Genomic DNA, 18,266 nt, shown 5'->3' with positions numbered 1-18,266 from the left:
GCAGTGAAATGCGAGCTGGGGAAGGAATGTTCCAGGCAGAGTTAAGCACACACAAAGGCCCTGAGGTGTGAATGAGCTCGACTTGTTCAAGAGACAAAGAGGAGGCTAACACGGCTGAGGGGACCGAGGAGGGGAGAGTGGTGGGAGATGAGCCAGGGAGCAGGCAGGGCCACGTGGTGTCTGGCTTGTGCCATAGAAGGCAGCTTGAACGTGACTCTGGTTGCATTGGGAAGCTGTTGGAAAACGTTAAGCAGCAGAGTTGAAAATCACCTGATTGACATTTTTTAAAAGCTCATTCTATTGTCTCTATAGAATGTGTATCAGTAAAGGGAAGGGCAAGCATGGAAGCAAGGAGGCAGGAGGCTGCTGCAACAGTCCAGGTGCAAGATCATGGTGGTTCAGACTAGAGTGGTAGTAACTGCTAGCCTCCATGTATGTGGAGCACTACAAACATTGCTGAGCCCTTGCTATATGATGCACTGATCCCAGCGCTGACCGGGAGGAAGGCCTGGTTGGAAGCTTGGTTTTGACGTCAAGAAGTTTCTCCATGGTTAAGGAAGCAGACAAGTCAATACTTCCCTCTTGGATGGTTGGCTTCCCTGGCTTCTTTATCACAGGCAGAGGGGTCTCCTCTGAGACACATAAAGTGCCTGTTGCTATGCTGTGTTCTGGCCATGCTTAATGGGATCCATTTCCATTGTCTAGTAGGTGGTTTTTTCCTTTTCTCCTAGAAAGTACAGCCATTCTCTCAGAGGAGGCCAAACTCAGCCTTTGCCTTGATTTTGTCTGGTCTTCCCTCTTATACTTGCTAGGAAAATTTTGGTTGCTGGTGACAGAAACCCATCTCTGCCTAGGATGTACTGGCCCACAGGACTAAGAGGGCCATGGAGGTGTGTATCAGTCAGCTTGCCCTATATGAAGTTGCAGTAACAAGCATTCCCCTTGGCTGCTCTGAGTGCAGCAGTGTTTACAACTCACTGATCACAACCAGTTACAGATTTTGTTTGTTCCTTCTCCATTCCCACTGCTTCACCTGACTAGCCTTAAAAAATAAAAAATAAAAAATTCCCCAATCTCTGTGGTTTGGAACAACAAAAGTTTCTTTCTCATTCACACCTTATGCCTATCATACATCAACAGGGGGTGACTTGAGGACCCAGACTAATAGAACCACCAGCTTCTCAAATGTTTTGGTGGCCATGCCCAAGGACAAAAAGACAATGCTGGTGGGTGGGGGTCTTGCATTTGGAATTAAAACCTCCAGCCAGGAAATAACAGAATTCACTTCCTCTCAAAATTCACTGGCCAAAATTAATTTCAAGGGCCTACTCAACCACAGGAGAGCTAAGAAGTAGTGCCTGACCACATGCGCCCTGGTGGAAAGCCAGAAGTATTTGATTAGTAGCCTCAGTGACCATCACAAGCCACAATCCGGGGACTCCTAGCATCAAGGTCTTTTGTGTCCATCTCTCCCTGACCCAGACCTTGAACTTGGTTCTGTCTTCCGCCATGAGCTGGCTTCATTGCTGGACTCACTCCCTCCCTGCGCTTTGAATGGTGGCCATAGCCCATGTCCTTCCATCGCATCTCTAAAAGGAAGCAAGATCACCTTTCTCAGCAGTCAGACTACAGAACATCTAAGAAAAAAAGCCACCTGTCCTTAAGTGGGCCCTGGGTCACTTACTGCTAATGACAGGGCCCAGGAGAGTCCAGCAGGATCCCTAGACCACACCCACATGTGCACCCCTGTGTGCCGGGTGGGCTCCTTGGCCTCCTGAGGGTCAGCCTCACCAGGACCTTCCCATGGTGAAGGGAAGTGGCTGTGTCCCCAGAGAAGCTATGTGGCCACGGCAGTTTCTTAGCCACACAGTGCCGCAGCACAACTATTAAATGCATTACTGCATCATTCCTAGTTCTTTCCATTGTAAACAACAGAAAGCCAAGTTTTTTTATACCACCAAGGATATCCATTTAGTTTGTACAAGTGAGAAGCCAGGCATGGCTGTGTCCAGGGTTTCCAGCTGTGTCTCTAGGACAGTCGCCCGTCTCTCTGGGTCTCTCTGTCTCTGTTCCTGCCCTTCTTCCTCCCGAGCCCTGTACCATCCTGCACGTGGGTATCCCTCTCAGGAGGCTGGCCTCCCTCTGTGGCCTGAGGCGTGGGAACCCCAGCAGCAGGAGTAGGGTGGCATTGTCCCCGCTGTGGTCCCAGGCCCCTCCCCTGAGCCCGTCACTCACTGGGATCAAAGGGACATTCCAGCCAGGCTCCCATGGCAACTGCAGGAGCCCAGGGCTGGGCAGTCAGGTGGGAAGGGGGCAGGGTGGCCTCACCTGACCTCATGGCTGGAGCTGAGAAAGGGCTGGTCCCACAGAAGACAGGGAGGATGTGGCCAGCCAGGTGAGCAGGTGCATGCGCGGCCGAAGGTGTGGTCAGCTCTGAGGCAGAATTGACCTCGGGCCCCGGCACCTGGGAAGCCGACCTCTCAGCAGCAGGAAACAGCCAGCATCCTTTGTTGTCACTGGTGCACAGGGAGGCTGGTGTGGCCCCTGACCTCCTGCTCCTCCCCTTGTCTGCCTCAGGGTGTTTTATTTGTGACCCACGTTTTCACCAGTGAGATCCAGGGAGCCTTGGGAAGGGGCAGCCCAGCAGCCCTTGCCTCTCAGCGCAGCACACAGCAAGTCCCAGGGGGCCAAGCCTGGACATGCCATTAGGTGTGCACTGTAACACTGGGGGCAGGGTCCCAAGGGCCGTCTAGCCCACCCCGCTTTTTCCAGGTTAGAAACCAAGGCTGCTGAGGGCACCTCCACAGGACGTGGCAGAGTTAAGAAGACCACCTGGATTTACACGGGTCGCTCATGAGATGCCACCTCCCAGGAGCCCCATATGGGTACTACCCCCAGAGGCTGCACCACAATGGGCTCTGCCACTTCCTGGCTGGGTGACTCACTCAAACTCTGTGAGCCTCCCCCTCCTCACCTGTAAACCAGACCCAGCAACGTTACTGAGCTCAGACAGGTGAAGCACACACACCTAGAATACGTGTGGCCCCTGGTAAGTGGATCACCAACTATGGCCATTGGTTGCTGTCAGCACTGGTTGTGGAGGCACAAATCTGGGATCGGAGGCCCACACTGCTGCTGACGGACTCCGTGACCTTGAGAGGCCACCTTGGGAGGCAGAGGTTTCTAATCTAATGTACGACCACAACAGCATTAGTTAACATTACATAGCACTTTCAACATGCCATGCACCGTTCTAGTGCCTTACATGTATTGATTCCTCAATCCTTCCCCTTTAAGGAGGGACTGTTACTATCATCATCCTTTTAAAGATGAAATAATGAGGACTTGCAGCCAGTAAGTGGCAGAGCTGGGTTCTGAATCGAGCCAGCCTGGCCTTGGAGCCCACATCCCTTATCATTGCACTCTGCTACTTCTGTAAACCAGGGACAAGAAATCTGCTTACTTTGGGATATTGTGTGAGTACCAATTAAGGGTAAAGACTTACTTTTAATGAAATGAGATAATTTAGCAGAGCATTCCACACTTGACAGTACATAAATATGTCTTCTGCTGCAGTGATATGATAATGATTACAGTGATAATGGCAATGATGATGATGGTGAAGAAGATGATTGTGGTGGTCATAGTGGTTGATGATGGTGGTGATGACGCTAGTGATGATGCTGGTGAAGAAGAGGATGGTGGTGCTGATGATGGTGATGGGGGTCATGATGATGATTAGTGGTGATGATAGTGATGATGGTGGTGATGGTGTTGGGGATGATGATGGTGAAGAGGATGGTGGTAATGATGATGGTGATGATGGTGGTGGTGGTGGTGGTGATGATGGTGATGGTAGTGGTGATGGTGTTGGTGATGATGATGGTGATGATGGTGATTGTGATGATGGTGATGATGGTGGTGATGATGGTGGTGATGGTGTTAGTGATGATGGTGATGATGGTGAAGAAGATGGTGGTGATGATGATGGTGGTGATGATGTTGGTGATGATAGTGAAGAATGCGCTGGTGGTAGTAATGATGATGATGATAGTGGTGATGGTGGTGGTGACGGCAGTAATTATGATGGTGATGATGTTGGTGATGATGATGAAGAAGATGGTGGTGATGATGTGATGGTGGTGATGATGGTGAAGAAGATGGTGATGATGGTGGTGATGATGTTGGTAATGATGGTGAAGAAGATGGTGGTGGTGGTGATGATGATGGTAATGGTGATGATGATGATATTGGTGATGATGATGGTGATGATGGCAGTAATTATGGTGATGATGGTGATGATGGTGGTGGTGGCGATGGTGGTGGTGATGATGGTGGTGATGATGGACGGTGGTGGTGATGATGATGGGAGTGGTGATGGTGATAATGATCTTGTCCCTTAGGGTCCCTTTCCTGTCCCTTAGGGTCCATATCCCAGAGCCCAAGTATAACTGTTTCTGGGAACCAGGAGACAGGGAAGGCCTGTGCAGTGGGATTCTTGCATGAAGCAGTCAGAGATAATGTCCTTTTAAAGGCTTCTTTTTCTGGCCGGGTGCAGTGGCTCACACCTGTAATCCCAGCACTTTGGGAGGCCAAGGCAGGTGGATCACGAGGTCAGGAGATTGAGACCATCCTGGCTAACACGGTGAAACCCCGTCTCTACGAAAAAAAAATATAAAAATTAGCTGGGCGTGGTGGCACGCACCTGTAGTCCTAGCTACTCGGGAGGCTGAGGCATGAGAATGGCGTGACCTGGAAGGCGGAGCTTACAGTGAGCCGAGATCGCGCCACTGCACTCCAGCCTGGATGACAGAGTGAGACTCCATCTCAAAAAAAAAAAAAAAAAAAGGTTCCTTTTTCTTACAATTTTGATAGCAGAGGGGAATTTACTGTTCTTAATATCCTTACTGAGCCAAATGTAAAACTTGGTGAATGTTATGTTAGTCTACACCCTTCTTCTCTATGTTTAAAGTTTTGTTGGTCCATGAAACTCCAGTCTGGGACACACTGGCTACCTTACCTAGCCTAGAAATGGTTCCTTTACTGAAATAGTCTTTTTTTCTGGTAAATACACACACACACACACATACGTACACACACACGCGTACACACACACTCACACATTCCACTACACACTCCTCTCTGCTTCTGGCCCCGGCCTCCGATTTCAGCCAGGATCCTGCACCAATCAGCTGGTAGCGCCCAGCAGTTCCCTAGACAACCAGCACAAAGCTGCCACATGAGGGTGTAAGGAGCAGAGACAATTAAAAGTAATAATAGCAATTAACAGCCAGTCCCTGTGGCCCTTCATTGGCATTGTGAGCTACTCTGTTTAACCCTAGGGAAAGGTGCAAGTCTCACTTGTCCCTGCACATGCATGGCCCAACATAAATGTCACAGGGATTGCCTGACCATGTGTTCCCACCTCATAGCTACCCACGTGCTGGGCCCCTCATCCAGCCTGTGGAGGCTCAGCACCCTGGGGCGGCTCCTTCGCCCCATCCCTGGGATCCTGAGGCCCTGTCCTGCTGAATTCTTCTAATCCCTGCAGTCAAGGCACGGGCCTGGCTGCCAGGCAGACTTCATAAATGATGATTGGAATTGGACCTGTGCAAGATGCTGGATGCCAGGGAGGAGGGGGGCACAGGTGTCCTCCTGCACCTGGGCATATTTGTTGCAGATGCCAAGCAAAGGGGAGGTGTGTGCAGCTTGGCTGGACCGGTGCTGACTTGGTGAGGGCCCTGTGCACTCTGACCAATCTGATGGTGTATACTGTGTTTTTATCTGGTAATCGTGCAATGCGTCTTTTTGGTTGTACAAGGAGGGCTCCCACGGCCCTGAGCAAGGCTTTGAGGAGTGGCATTCCATGGAGTGGAGGGCAGAGGGTGCCCCTGGCTGCACTGGAGGGGCCTGCGGAGTGGAGTGTGCCCCACTCCCTGGGTGGTCATGGCAGTTAAACTATTGAATACTCGGGCAACACTTTATAGCAGGGCCTGGTACAGAGTAAGTGCTCAATAAGTGTCAGTGATGATGATGGAGATGGTGATGATGTGGCTGTTTGGGGAGTCCTGTTGTGTTTTGTAGGAGCCTCAGGGGTTTGTGGGGAGCAGTGTGGAAGGGGTGGAGACAGCTGGGAGCTTCCATGTGAAAGACTTAGCCACTGTGTCAAATTAATCCGAGGCTGCAGCCTAATGTAGTAGAAATGCAACTCTTGCTTACGTAAGAGTCCAGGGCACAGAGACCCAGCTGTTGACCCCAGGGTCTCAGAGGCCTGAGCGTTGAGCCGGCAGAAGCAGGAAGAGAGAGTCGGGAGAGCACACTGGCTTCTAAAAAGCCTAAGCTTGGAAGGGACCCTTCCCACCCTGCTTGTGCTCACATCTCAGTGGTGAGAACTAGTCACGTGGCCACATCTGGGTGCAAGGGAGGCTGGGAAATATAGTCCTGGGCTCAACACCTGCCTCCTTTCCTGCCCTCAAGGGCAACACCACGCTGCTGGAAAAGGGAAAGGGTTCTTGGAACATGTGCTTTTGGTGAACAGCTGGCTGCCTCTGGGCACATGAAAGGTGTGGAGACCTTTCTCAATTCCCTTATTTACTTTTGAACCACAAATGTGCATTTTGGGGTTTGAGCGGAAAAAAAAATGCTTTCACCTCAGAATTTGGGATGGAGGAGGCTAACAACAGAGAAGGTTGTTTACAGAGTTTAGATTAAACTTTGGGCCATTTTCCTGAAGTCAGTTGCATAATTTCTTTGGATGTTTTGCAGGGCTTAGGTAGGAGATCGTGCAGGAAATCCTGTTTGGGAGGAAAGTAAACAGGAACTCGTGAGCTGCTGTGTTTTATGTCTTTTTGTTGTGTGTGTGTGTTTTTTTTTCTCCCACCAGCACTGAGCTATCCATTAAATCTAATTACATCACTCATATCATTTCCCATGAAATTTATGTCTCAATCTGCTGAGTAAGGGGAGCAAGCAGAGGACTTAATTAGAAATGTTAATCATGTGGGTTTGGTGCTTTTTTTTTTTTTTTTTAGGAGAAAGGAAGTATAATCAGGAAAATGACAATAAGTGTTCTTTCTTTCCCAAATGGCAGTTGTCTGAAGGTTTTCAGTTTTGCTGGAAGGCTCAGCAGCACCACGGCAGAATGCTGTTCTGGTGGATTCCATGAGCCAAATGGGCTGCCCTGTTGGGGCCTGAGCTGGCCTGGCCCTCTCATCTTTGCAGGCTGCTTCCTCCTGTCTCCTCTATGAGCTGAGGCCGGTGGGACTCTGCCTCCCTTAGGGAGTGGTGCTCCTGACTCATCAGTAGCCAGCATTGGGGTGCACATGCATTCTCCAAATTTCACAAAGTTGAGCCCCAGAACCAGGCCTCATTTTCCTCCAGACTCTTCCCCAGGACAGTGCATCTCACATTTTGGGGAGTAGATGAGAGGGCCCACCAGCCTCATGTGCTGTGGGTTCCGCGTTCGGGGACCATGACTTTTCTGAATGGTGTTTCTCTTCCTTCTCTGTACAGAAACCCGCGCTGACCGCAGCAAGAAGCTTTTCAGGCACTACACCGTGGGCTCCTATGACAGCTTCGACACTTCCAGGTAAGACGCGCTGCTTTCTCTTCCAGGACCCTCTGGTCAAAGCTGCTCGTCTGTGCTGCAAATGCATTAGACCACCTTGCATGCAGCTTTCAGGCCCCTCGTGTCTGCCTCCCTCTGCGTGTTACCGGGCTAGGACTATGGAAGCCACCGTCTCCCGGAGCTCCTGCCTGAGACGTGTACTTGGTGGCACCTTCGGTTTGTGTCCAGCCAGAGCACATCTGTGTGGTGGCCCCAGGGAGAGGGCTGGGTAGCATTGTTTTTGCGAAAGCATGCAAATGTCCAGGATGACGGCAGTGGGCCACAGGAGCCTTGAGGCAGTATTGGGGCAGCGGCATCCCCCGGGGGAGTATTTCGGATGCCTCAGGTCTGGGTTTCTGCCTCCTCTGTGGTCCTCGGGTTCTCATCCATTCCTGCCACTTCTGCTTAGGTGGAATGGCTGTGAAGGAAGGAGGCAGGCGAGCCACCAGATAGCCAGATCTTCTAAGCACAGCAGGTTTGAGTTCGTCTGATGTGTGGAAAGAGCCCTGCATCTTTGACAATGTGACTGGCACAGGCATATGGTTGGATTTTTCTGCAGAAACCACACCTGTGTGGCACCAGCTGTGGGGACGTCCTTGGGTCTCTGTGGGGAGGTTGAGGCTGGGGGGTGCCTGCAGGGGAGGTTGAGGCTGGGCAGGGGAGGTGTCCTGCTGGCCCCGAGTGTGGGGAAAGGCCCCTCCATGTGGGGAGCCCCAGGTAGAGGGTTCTTCCTGGATGTTGAAGCTCAACAAGGGCCAGTGTGTGAGGTAGAAAAGAGAAGGAGGTGCAGGTGCAGGCCCTGGGGATGTGAGGGTCCTGTGCCCGGCCCTGCTGGCTGAGGAGCCCCTTCTCAGAAGCTGACCCCACTCATCTCCTCCAGAGGTGGGAGGGTCCGGAAGCCCTACCCTGGGTTCTTCCCCGACCTCCAGGATATCTGTGATGAGCAGCCCAGACCCCTACACTCGACTCTTAGACCTGCCTGTGGAGGGATCCAACCTGGGTTAGCTGATTGATTTGTTTTTGTTTGTCTGTTTTGATTGAGGTAAAACGTACGTAACCTAAAACTTACCATTTTAAAGTGTACAATAAGGTGGCAGTTAGTACGTTTACAATATTGGGCAACCATCACCACTATCTGCTTCCAAACCATTTTGTCACCCCATTAGCAGTCACTCCCACTCCCATTGCCCCTCGCACCCACCCACCTGCTTCTGTCTGTGGGCTCTGCCTGCCTCGATGCTGCACGTAGATGGAATCAGCCGCTACGTGATCTTTCATGTCTGGCCTCCTCCACGCTGCATCATGTTTTCAAAGTCTATCCACATGGTGGCACGTACCAGTACTTCATTCCTTCCCCGCCCCCAATTTTTTCTTATTGTGGTAAAATACATGTAATATGAAGTTTCCTATTCCGACCATTTGTTAGTGAATCACTAGTTTAGTGGTATTAAGAACATTCACAGTGTTGTGTAGCCAACACCACCATCCAGCTCCAGAGCTCTTTTGTCTTGCAAAGTTGGAACTCTGTCTGCATTAATACAAACTCCCCACTCTACCTCCCTCAGACTCCAGCTCCCAACCTGTCTACTTCCTGTCTCTATGAATGTGATGGCTCTAGGAACCTCAGATGAGTGGAATCCCGAAGTATTCATCTTTCTGTGACCGGCTTCTTTCACTGAGCATAATGTCTTCAAGGTTCATTCATGTTGTAGTGTGTCTGGATTTTCTTTTTTAGGATTGAATAATGTTTCATTGTATGGACGGACCACATTTTGCTCATCCCTTCATCCGTCAGTCAGCACAGGTTATTTCCACCTTTTGGTTGTTGTGAATGGTATTGATTGCTGTTGATATTTGCATGCAAGTATGTGTGTGTACTTAGGAGCAGAATTGCTCACTGGGCTCAGTTATAATGCTGACCTGTCCCAACCGCTTCTCTCGTAAATGAGGTGTGCTGTAAAAGGAATGCCATAGCCAGGAGAGGAGCCAAGACCCCTCCAGGGAATGTCACAGACTTTCCAGGTCTTGCTACACTCGCCCACTTTGTGACCTTGAAGCCCAAGTGTGATCCATGGCCTGGCCACAAACGCAGCCCTAAAGGCAGGTCAGGGGCTGACCACAGCTTCTCCTGATGAGCCTTTATTTGAGCCAGATGAATTGTTTCTGCAGCAGCAGAAGAAGGCTGCCTGTGGAAGTGGACCCTGGGCAGGTGGTCATAGTCAGTGGGCCTATCACACTGTGATAGGATCTGTGATAGCAAGCAGAGTCTGCACAATGATACATAGTGCCTGAGTCTCCCCACAGAGGAGCAGAGGAAGGACCTGCCTGGGAAGAGAGACATCTGTGGGCCAAGCTGGCTAGGGTGTTGTAGCAAAGGTGTGACTCATGGCTAACAGCAGGGCCAGAAAGTACCAGGGACATGGGCTGGAGTTCAGCCAAGAGAAGACTTGCAGAACTATTGTGGCTGTTCAGCCTGCCTCAGGAGGTAGTGAGCTCCCCATACTAGAAGGAGCCAAGCAGGGCTGAGGATTCTCTTGCCAGAATGTCGCAGAAGATTGGACTGGATGACCTCCAAGATCCCCACCAACTCTGCGTCCCTGTTTTGGTGTCCAGTCAAGGGCTTTTGTTTTACATGTGTACTGAACACCTGTTCTGCCAGGTCCTGGGACCTCACCTCAGAGAGGAGGAACATGCAGACCACACTGGAGTCAACTGGTAGCTTCTAAGCAAATGGTGAAAAAGCTTCAGCCTTGATCAGAGTTAGGAGTCAGCTCCAGCACTCCCATGGCGAGGGATCAGACAAGCTGTGGGCCTCGTGTGACCCTGTGGTTCATTGAAAGAAACAAGAGTCACAACAGCACTGCTTATCCACTCCTCCCATGCGCCACCCACCCTGCATGGAGCACAGCCCTGTTCATAGCTGAGCCTCCCAGCAACCTGGTAATGCAGGTGTTACATTCCACCTGCTAGAGGGACACTGATGGAGGGAAAGGAAGGCCAAGTTAATGAGCATCTGAGCCTGAGTATGCGGCCTGATCTGTGGGCAGTAGAGCCCTGGCATTCAGGCCCCACCCTCCCGCGGTGAGGATGGTACTGCCCAAAGCCAGCCTGGGTTGAGGGAAACTGACGAGGAGGAGGGCCAGTGTTTCTTGTGGTAACAGTTAGCACCTCCCAAAGCATTGTTGGGAGAGATGCACATAGATGGAATCAGCCACTACGTGGTCTTTTGTGTCTGGCTTCTTCCACTCTGCATCATGTTTTCAAAGTGCATCCACACAGTGACACACACCAGTACTTCATTCTTTCCCCACCCCCCATTTTTTCTTATTGTGGTAGAATACACATAATACAAACTTTCGTATTCTGACCATTTTTAAGTGAATCACTAGTCTAGTGGTATTAAGACATTCACTGTGTTGTGCAACTGACACCACCGTCCAGCTCCAGAGGTCTTTCATCTTGCAAAGTTGGAACTCTGTCTGCATTAACGCAAACTCCCCGCTCCACCTCCCTCAGACTCTGGCCCCCACCTGTCTACTTTCTGTCTCTATGAATTTGATGACTCTAGGAACCTCAGATGAGTGGAATCCTGACGTATTCAGGATGATGGTATTACCTTTGTTCATCCCTGACTGTCTGAGCTGGTTCATAACAGGTGCAGGGTTAGCCTGAGGGAGGCCACCCTGCCCAGGACCAGCAGAACTGGCCTCAGCCAGACTGTGAACCTGTTAGCATGGCAGGGTGGACAGGGGGACAGGCAGTGCTGACAGAGGGTGGGCAGCACGGATGGAGGGTGGGCAGTGCAGGCAGAGAGCGGGCAGTGTGGAAGGAGAGCAGGCAGCATGGAAGGAGGGCAGGCAGCATGGGAGCTTGTGGACAGAGATGAGTAGGTCTTGTGCACCCCTGTGACCCTGGAATGGCATAACTCTGGAGTGGGTGTGGAGTGAGAGGCTGACTGCCAGCTTCTCCAATGGAGCAGGAGGAGCATCTGGAGGCCATGGTCGCCAGGGCATGGGTGCAGAACAGCCTGTAGCTCACAAACCCTTGTCGGCATTCATGTTGCAAGTAGACTAATGAGCAGCAGAAACCTGGGTGTGGTGCCAGCCTTGTGGGCCAATTATCCACGGTAGGCTGTGGGGTCACAATCTGGGCAGACAGCACAGGGCTAAGGCCACCCCACTGCCGATGCAAGTGTAATGAGAGAAAATGCCATGGGAAGTGAGACTCAGTGGAGACATTTTCTGAATCAGTCAGGAGGTTTCTCCCCTTCCAACCTCCTCTTATGTCAAAAACTGCTCAGAGTCTCAGAGCTGGAGAGCCGAATGTTAAAACACACCAGTTCATTAGTGAATATATTCAGCTGTTCCAGCCAATTCCCTCCCTGGGATTCCCCTCCACTCACCCAGAAAACAGTGAGAGAAGGATCTAGAAATGGCCACATTAATTAAGGTCAAACAGCAGAGGCCCTAAGGGCCATTTCTACTTGGGACTTTACAGATATTTCAATGTCATTTTTAAAAACATGTCTCCACTCAGGGAATGGGAATCTTAAGTTCCCACTCCTCTTTAACCAAATCCCCAGCCTCATCATGGGATACCCCAGAGAAGTCTACCTGGTGGGATGGGGGAGAACTCAGGGTCTCACTTTAGGCTGAACAGACTCCATTTATACATCCATCCTTCCCGCCATCCACTTACTCAGCCATTTATCTTTCTGTCACTCATCTATCCACCTATTTATCTATCCACCCAGTCACCTGTCCACCTGTCCATCTATCCACACATCCATCTATCCATTCATCCATCCATGTATGAATCCTTCCATCCATATGTATCTCTTCATCCATCCATCCACCCATTTATCTGTTCACTCTCCCGTCCATCCACCTACCTACCCACCCATCCATCCACCCATCCACCCAACCACTGCATTCATCTGTCCATCTGTTTAATGAATATTTATCAAGACCTGACTATTCTGGGAGCTGAGGATATAGAGATAAACAAGACAAGCACATTCTTTGACTTCAAGTAGATTACAGTCTAATTAGTAAAGGTACACAATAAAGTTAACAAATGAAGCAGAGGATCTCACTTTGTAGTTAATGCTATGAAGCAGATGAGTGCTGTCATAGAATCCTGGGAGGTTGGGTCATGCCGGCTTTATGTAGGGATGCCAGGGAGGGAGTGTCTCCCTGAAGAAGTGACTTTTGAGTTGAAACACAAAGATTGAGGAGGAATCACCCCTCAAGAGAAGGTTCAGCAAGTGCAGAAGCACTGGGGTGATAAGAAGATTCGACACCGCAGGAATAGCCATGACCTAGAAGAGAGTAGAGGCAGTAATGTCAGAGAAAGACCTCATGCTTCATGAAAGGAGTTGGGTCTTCTCGCACTTGCAGTGGAGGCATTGGAGGGCGTTAGGCAGAAGAGACATCATCTGAATCACTTTTCTGGAGGAAAGCAGATGGCAGGATGGATGGAAACCAGTGAGGAGCCCATTGCCATTATCCAGGCCAACCAACAACGGTGGTTGGGGCTGGTGGAGGAGGTGGGGTAGAGAGGTGGATGGAACTGAGGGGTAGGATGGAGTTAGATTGGATAGGGGCATGGACATGGAGGTGAGGAAGAGCATGGAGGACTTAGTTCTCACCTTCTCTTCGTTTTTGCCGGGAGGAGCTCCCAGAGGCACATCCTTATTGGCAGCAAGGTCTGCTCAAAAGGAACATGTCCATTAATGCCACTCAAGGAAAGGGTTTAAGAAGGTGCTGAGCATCTGTTTTTTGTTCTCCCTTAGAGAAAACCAGTTTTCTCTTAGAGAGCGAATTAGAAGGATAGCAAAGTATGCCTGCTCACCATTGAATATCCACTGTCCACAGCTCCCTATTTTCATGGCTTTTGAGCCTCACAGCCCAATTTTTATCTTTTCTAAATCAGTAATAAGAAATACATATACCTGGTTTAAAAATTCAAGATATGCAGGAAATTGATAGAGTGTGAAGAGTAGGTCTCCCATCTTTGCCTTCTGGTCCCCAAGTTCTTCTCCCTAGAGAGAATCTCTGTTGCTGGGTTCCTGAGGCTCTTTCTAGAGAAGGGCCCTGCAAATAGAAGTATATATGCATGTTATCTGAAGCGTTCTAAAGACGCTGAGAAATCACCGGTCTTAAGTTTTCTCTCTGGCTTTCCAGCTAAGTCACTATGCAACCTTGGGTAGCTCGCCTCCCCTCCCTGAGTCTTCAGTTCCTGTTGTTTGCAAAGTAGAGCTGCTTCCAACTCATTCTGTATCTCCATTTGTGTTTGTGTTAAGGATGAATGAGAAAATATGTTTAGTACTTGCAGCTCCTAAGAGGCATGTGCTATATAAATCCAGAGGGGTGCTGAGTTGTGAGCAGTGTGTGTGGGTAGCTGGCTTTCCTTTGAAACCCTAACTCTGAGCTCTAGAAGACTGCCTCAGTGTGTAGGTTGTAAGAACTGAATGGCAAGAAACATTGATTTCCCTCATTCTTCCTCCGCCATTATTTTGTATTTTTATATATTTTTTCTTATTTCTTAGACTTGAAAAGAAGGCTTTATCCCTGAGTATGTCTACTGTCTGGACACAGAAGGAAGCACACCCCATTTGTTCCTTACTCTCAACTGAAGGCTGGGCCTCGCAGTTAATATGGAAGCCCCCATGGCGGCTTCTTTGAGGCATAGTTTGGGGCAGGGCAAGAGATTATTTCACTGTTTATTTCATACATTTTCTGTATTTTTATTTTTTTACTATTTATTTATTTATTTTTGAGACAGAGTTTTGCTCTGTTGCCCAGGTTGGAGTGCAATGGCATGCTCTCAGCTTACTGCGACCTCTGCCTCCCTGGTTCAAGTGATTCTCCTGCCTCAACCTCCTGAGTAGCTGCAATTACAGGCATGTGCCACCATGCCTCGCTAATTATTTTGTATTTTTAGTGGAGAGGGGGTTTCACCATGTTGGCCTGGCTGGTCTCGAACTCCTGACCTCAGGTGATCCACCAGCCTCAGCCTCCCAAAGTGCTGGGATTACAGGCATGAGCCACCACACCTGGCCCATATTTTTATTTTTATTTTTGCAAGTATATAGTTCTTTTGTAGTTTTTTGAAACAGAGAGGTATTTCTCTAGGCATAGGCAAAGGAAGGCATCACAGCCCAGATGGCCCAGCTCTTCCTTTGCACTCTCCCAGCATGGTAAAGATGGTGGCCGGGGCCAGGTCTCCATTTGGGTGAGTCATTTCTCCAGGGAGTACTGCTCTTCTCTGTGGTCTCTATTGTGATGGACAGCCCTCCCAGTGCCTAAACGGGGGACCTGAGTGTCCCCCTCCTCATTCTCCCTTGCCTTTCTCCCTCCCTCCCTCCTTTAGTCCATCACAAGGGTCAAGGAGTCCTGTCTTCTCCTCATCCTCCTGCTGTTTCCCTGGGCTGGCCCCTTGGCTCTTGTCCATGTTCTCTGTTCCCCTTAGCACCCCACAGTCTGGCTGCCCCAGGGACCCCTCCCCTCATCCATTCTCAGTGAACTCTCAGTTTCACATTTTTCCTGCCTCCATAAATTTTCATCCAAGTACTGCATACATGTAATGAAAGTAATTAATTAAACTACAGAGATAGGGCTAAGAGTAGAAATAAATTATTATGTGCCCACTCTGACCCAGCCTCATCCTCACAGCCCCACTTGGCAGAAAAAACAGTTTTTAAATTATGTCTGCTTCATTCTTCTGGTGGGTATCTTCCCAACGTGATGATTACTCCTGTATTTCTTAATTTTAAAATGTAAAACATCCTTGACACATTGCTGGAAAAAATGAGGCTTTCATAGTTTGACCCTCACCTCCAATTTTGAATAGTTCTTGCCAGTATGCTAATGGATTACCTTTAAATAACATTCTCAAACTTCTCTCTGTTGTTTAATACATTTTAGACACTATCACTCGACCCTTTGGTATATTTATATTTATATTTATGGGTTCTAAGTTTTGTCTCCAAGTTGGACTCAGAAGTTAAAAAACAGTGGAGGGTGAGCACAGTGGTTCACATCTGTAACCTCAGCACTTTGGGAAGCCAAGGCAGGAGAATCGCTTTAACTCAGGCATTCGAGACCAGCATAGACACCAAAAAAAAAAACAAAAACAAAACAAAACAAACAAAAAAAAACACATGGAAAGTATCACATTATGATGATAATACAAATGGGGTTAGTATTCCAATTCCTCTTTACAGACCTATGAGAAGAAGGGTGCTAATAGTATCACAACCCAATGAGTTTTTTTTCCACTCTGTCAGTGTTTCACAGTAATTCTACATTTCAGCTTAATATTAGGATCATGATTTTCACATGAAGATTTTGTTTTTCCTGGAGTTTCTGATTGCCTTTTTTTTTCTTGTTGGAGAAAAATTATGGCTTCTTGAGCATACCACTAAAATATCATTCTTTTTCTGATGTATCACTGGAATCTGTCCTCTTCTTGTTGGAATCCTCTGACATTCTGCTCCAATTTGAACTCCAGTTCTCAGTACACGATGATCATCCTGCAACTTCACTTCACCGAGCTAGTGGATATGTGAGTTGCTTCTTGTCTTTGCCCTTGTTCTGTCAGGATACATCCTCCACTTCAACAAAAGGTATCTGGAATGTAACCTCCCTGTCTGGAAATTCCCTAGTTATCAAATGTTCTGCAGGTTGTAGAACTCTAGTTTCAAAACTCTCCAGGCATTGCTTCATCACCATCTCATCTCTACTCATGGCTTAGAGCCTTGCTGACTTGTCCTCTGTTGTCAATTTTTGAGAGAGGAATGCTGAAATTCTCCAATATTATTGTGTTTGTCTATTTGTTCTTTTCAGTTCTCTCGGATTTTGCTTCATGTATTTTGAAGTTCTGATGTTAGGTTTGTACTCATTCAGGACTGTTTTATCTTCTTGGTGATGGTCCTAGGCCTGGAAGCTCAGGTGTCTGGGGGTTCTGGTCCCAGTTCTGAATTGATCTTTTTCTCATTATTCAATGTTCCTGTTTATCCCTGGCAGGTGAGAATTGCCAGTAAGAAGTTATAGCACTGTCTGATTCTCATTCCACTGTAGGTAGCGACCCTTTATTTTCCTCCCTAGAAGTTTGTAGGAATGTCATATTTTCTACTTTTTCTTAGTGTTCTGAAATCTGATGGTGGATCTGAGTGTGCGCTTCCTTTGCACATTGAGCTCATTGCTCTGGAGGCCCCTCCAGACTGAAGCAGCTTCCATTTCAAGAAGGTATTTTATTACCTCCTTGACAATTCCGTCACTTCCTCTTTCAGTTCAGCCTTTCTGGATTTCCTCTATTAGACCATTTACGTTCTCCCCATTTGTCACTTATTCTTTCTCAAGATTTTTTTCTCTGCCTTCTTGCTCTGTATTCTGGGAAATGTCCTTAACTTCCAACCTGTCTATGTAAGTTATTATTTTGTCAATCACACTGTTACTGTCCAAGAGCTTTTCCTTTCAACAATGGGATAAGCTTCTAAAGCTTGAGAGAAGTGGTTTCTCGATCTCTTTGTGAACAAACCAGCCAGCCAGGTATGGGCAGATCTCTGCACGTAACTGCTCTCACGGCAGAGCTCAGGTGAACCGCGCGTTCCTCCAGGTCAAACACCAAAAAGAGGCTTAGAGACATGCTCCTGGCCCCACTCCCACCAGAAGTTCTAAGCAAAGATAGACATAGGTTCTCATGCATACCTATGGGACAAGTAGTAGGATCCAAATTGAAAATTGAAGTGCTGGTGTGTTTATCTTGAAGTGAGTTGCACAGATGGCCAGGTGATAGAGCTGTGGTGGGGAGAAATGGTCCCAGGAGCGCAGTGTCCCTGCCGAGTCATGAAAGGGGAGGAGGCTCTCTGATGGGAAAGGGGGCAGTGAGGCACAAAGGGCCTAGACTCGTGAATTAGACAAGCCCGTGTTCCCTCTCAGCCTCTCCACCTGCCAGCCCCGTGACAAGATCATCCACTCTCAGCTCTGCCTGTGCCATCTGCAAATGAGCATTTGTGATTCTGCCTCTGTCACGGAGCTTTGAGATTCAGATTTCTTAGATATCATCTGTGAAATATATAATTTCAAAGAGCCAAGCACAAGGCTGACACTTGCTATGTTTCCTGGGTGCACAGTGGGTCATGAGTCTCTTGGGATGGCCGGGGCTGCTGGCTTGGCTGGGCCAGGCCTGGACTCCTCCTTCTCCAGTACTCAGTGATGCGAAATTAGGTGTGTGAAATTAGGTGTGCTCCGACCTGGCCACGGCCAACTTCCCCTTGCAGTTTTATGACGTCAAGCGCCTGACTTGGGGACTTTGGACCTTGGCCCCAGACCAAGGTGAGGGTAGGTTTTTCTGGCTGGAGGTACGCTCAGACCCTCTGAAAACAGTTGGATGGGTTCTGAGGGTGGAGAAGGGGAGGGGCCTCCTCATGCCCTGCAGGGGGGATCCAGCTCAGCAACTGTTCTGCATTGGGGCTGGGCGCACTTGGTCTTCAGGTTGGGGTAAGTGGCTCCAGGGCCACTCCAGCTGGAGAGTGGGGAAGCCAAGCTCTCAGCAGCCTGGACACCCTCATGACGGCCTTTTCTGTGGGGCCAGGCAGGAAGGTCTGGCTGCTTTGTTCTGGACCCAAGGCCCCTGCTTTGGGGCTGGGAGCTGA

The 18,266-nt window shown here is 49.1% G+C and overlaps 1 protein-coding gene across 2 annotated transcripts in view; it reads left to right on the top strand.

Moving 5' to 3' along the window:
- Positions 1–18,266, top strand: part of SHANK2 (SH3 and multiple ankyrin repeat domains 2) — a 691,655-nt gene that overhangs the window by 453,315 nt on the left and 220,074 nt on the right. For both annotated transcript variants that reach the window (XM_055356048.2, XM_055356047.2), the window contains exon 16: positions 7,513–7,588. In XM_055356048.2, coding sequence (XP_055212023.1) covers positions 7,513–7,588 — 76 coding nt within the window. The remainder of the gene's footprint in view (positions 1–7,512; positions 7,589–18,266) is intronic.

Source organism: Gorilla gorilla, chromosome 9 (assembly GCF_029281585.2).
Source record: "Gorilla gorilla gorilla isolate KB3781 chromosome 9, NHGRI_mGorGor1-v2.1_pri, whole genome shotgun sequence".
NCBI lineage: Eukaryota > Metazoa > Chordata > Mammalia > Primates > Hominidae > Gorilla > Gorilla gorilla.
This window is presented reverse-complemented; position numbering and strand designations above follow the sequence as displayed.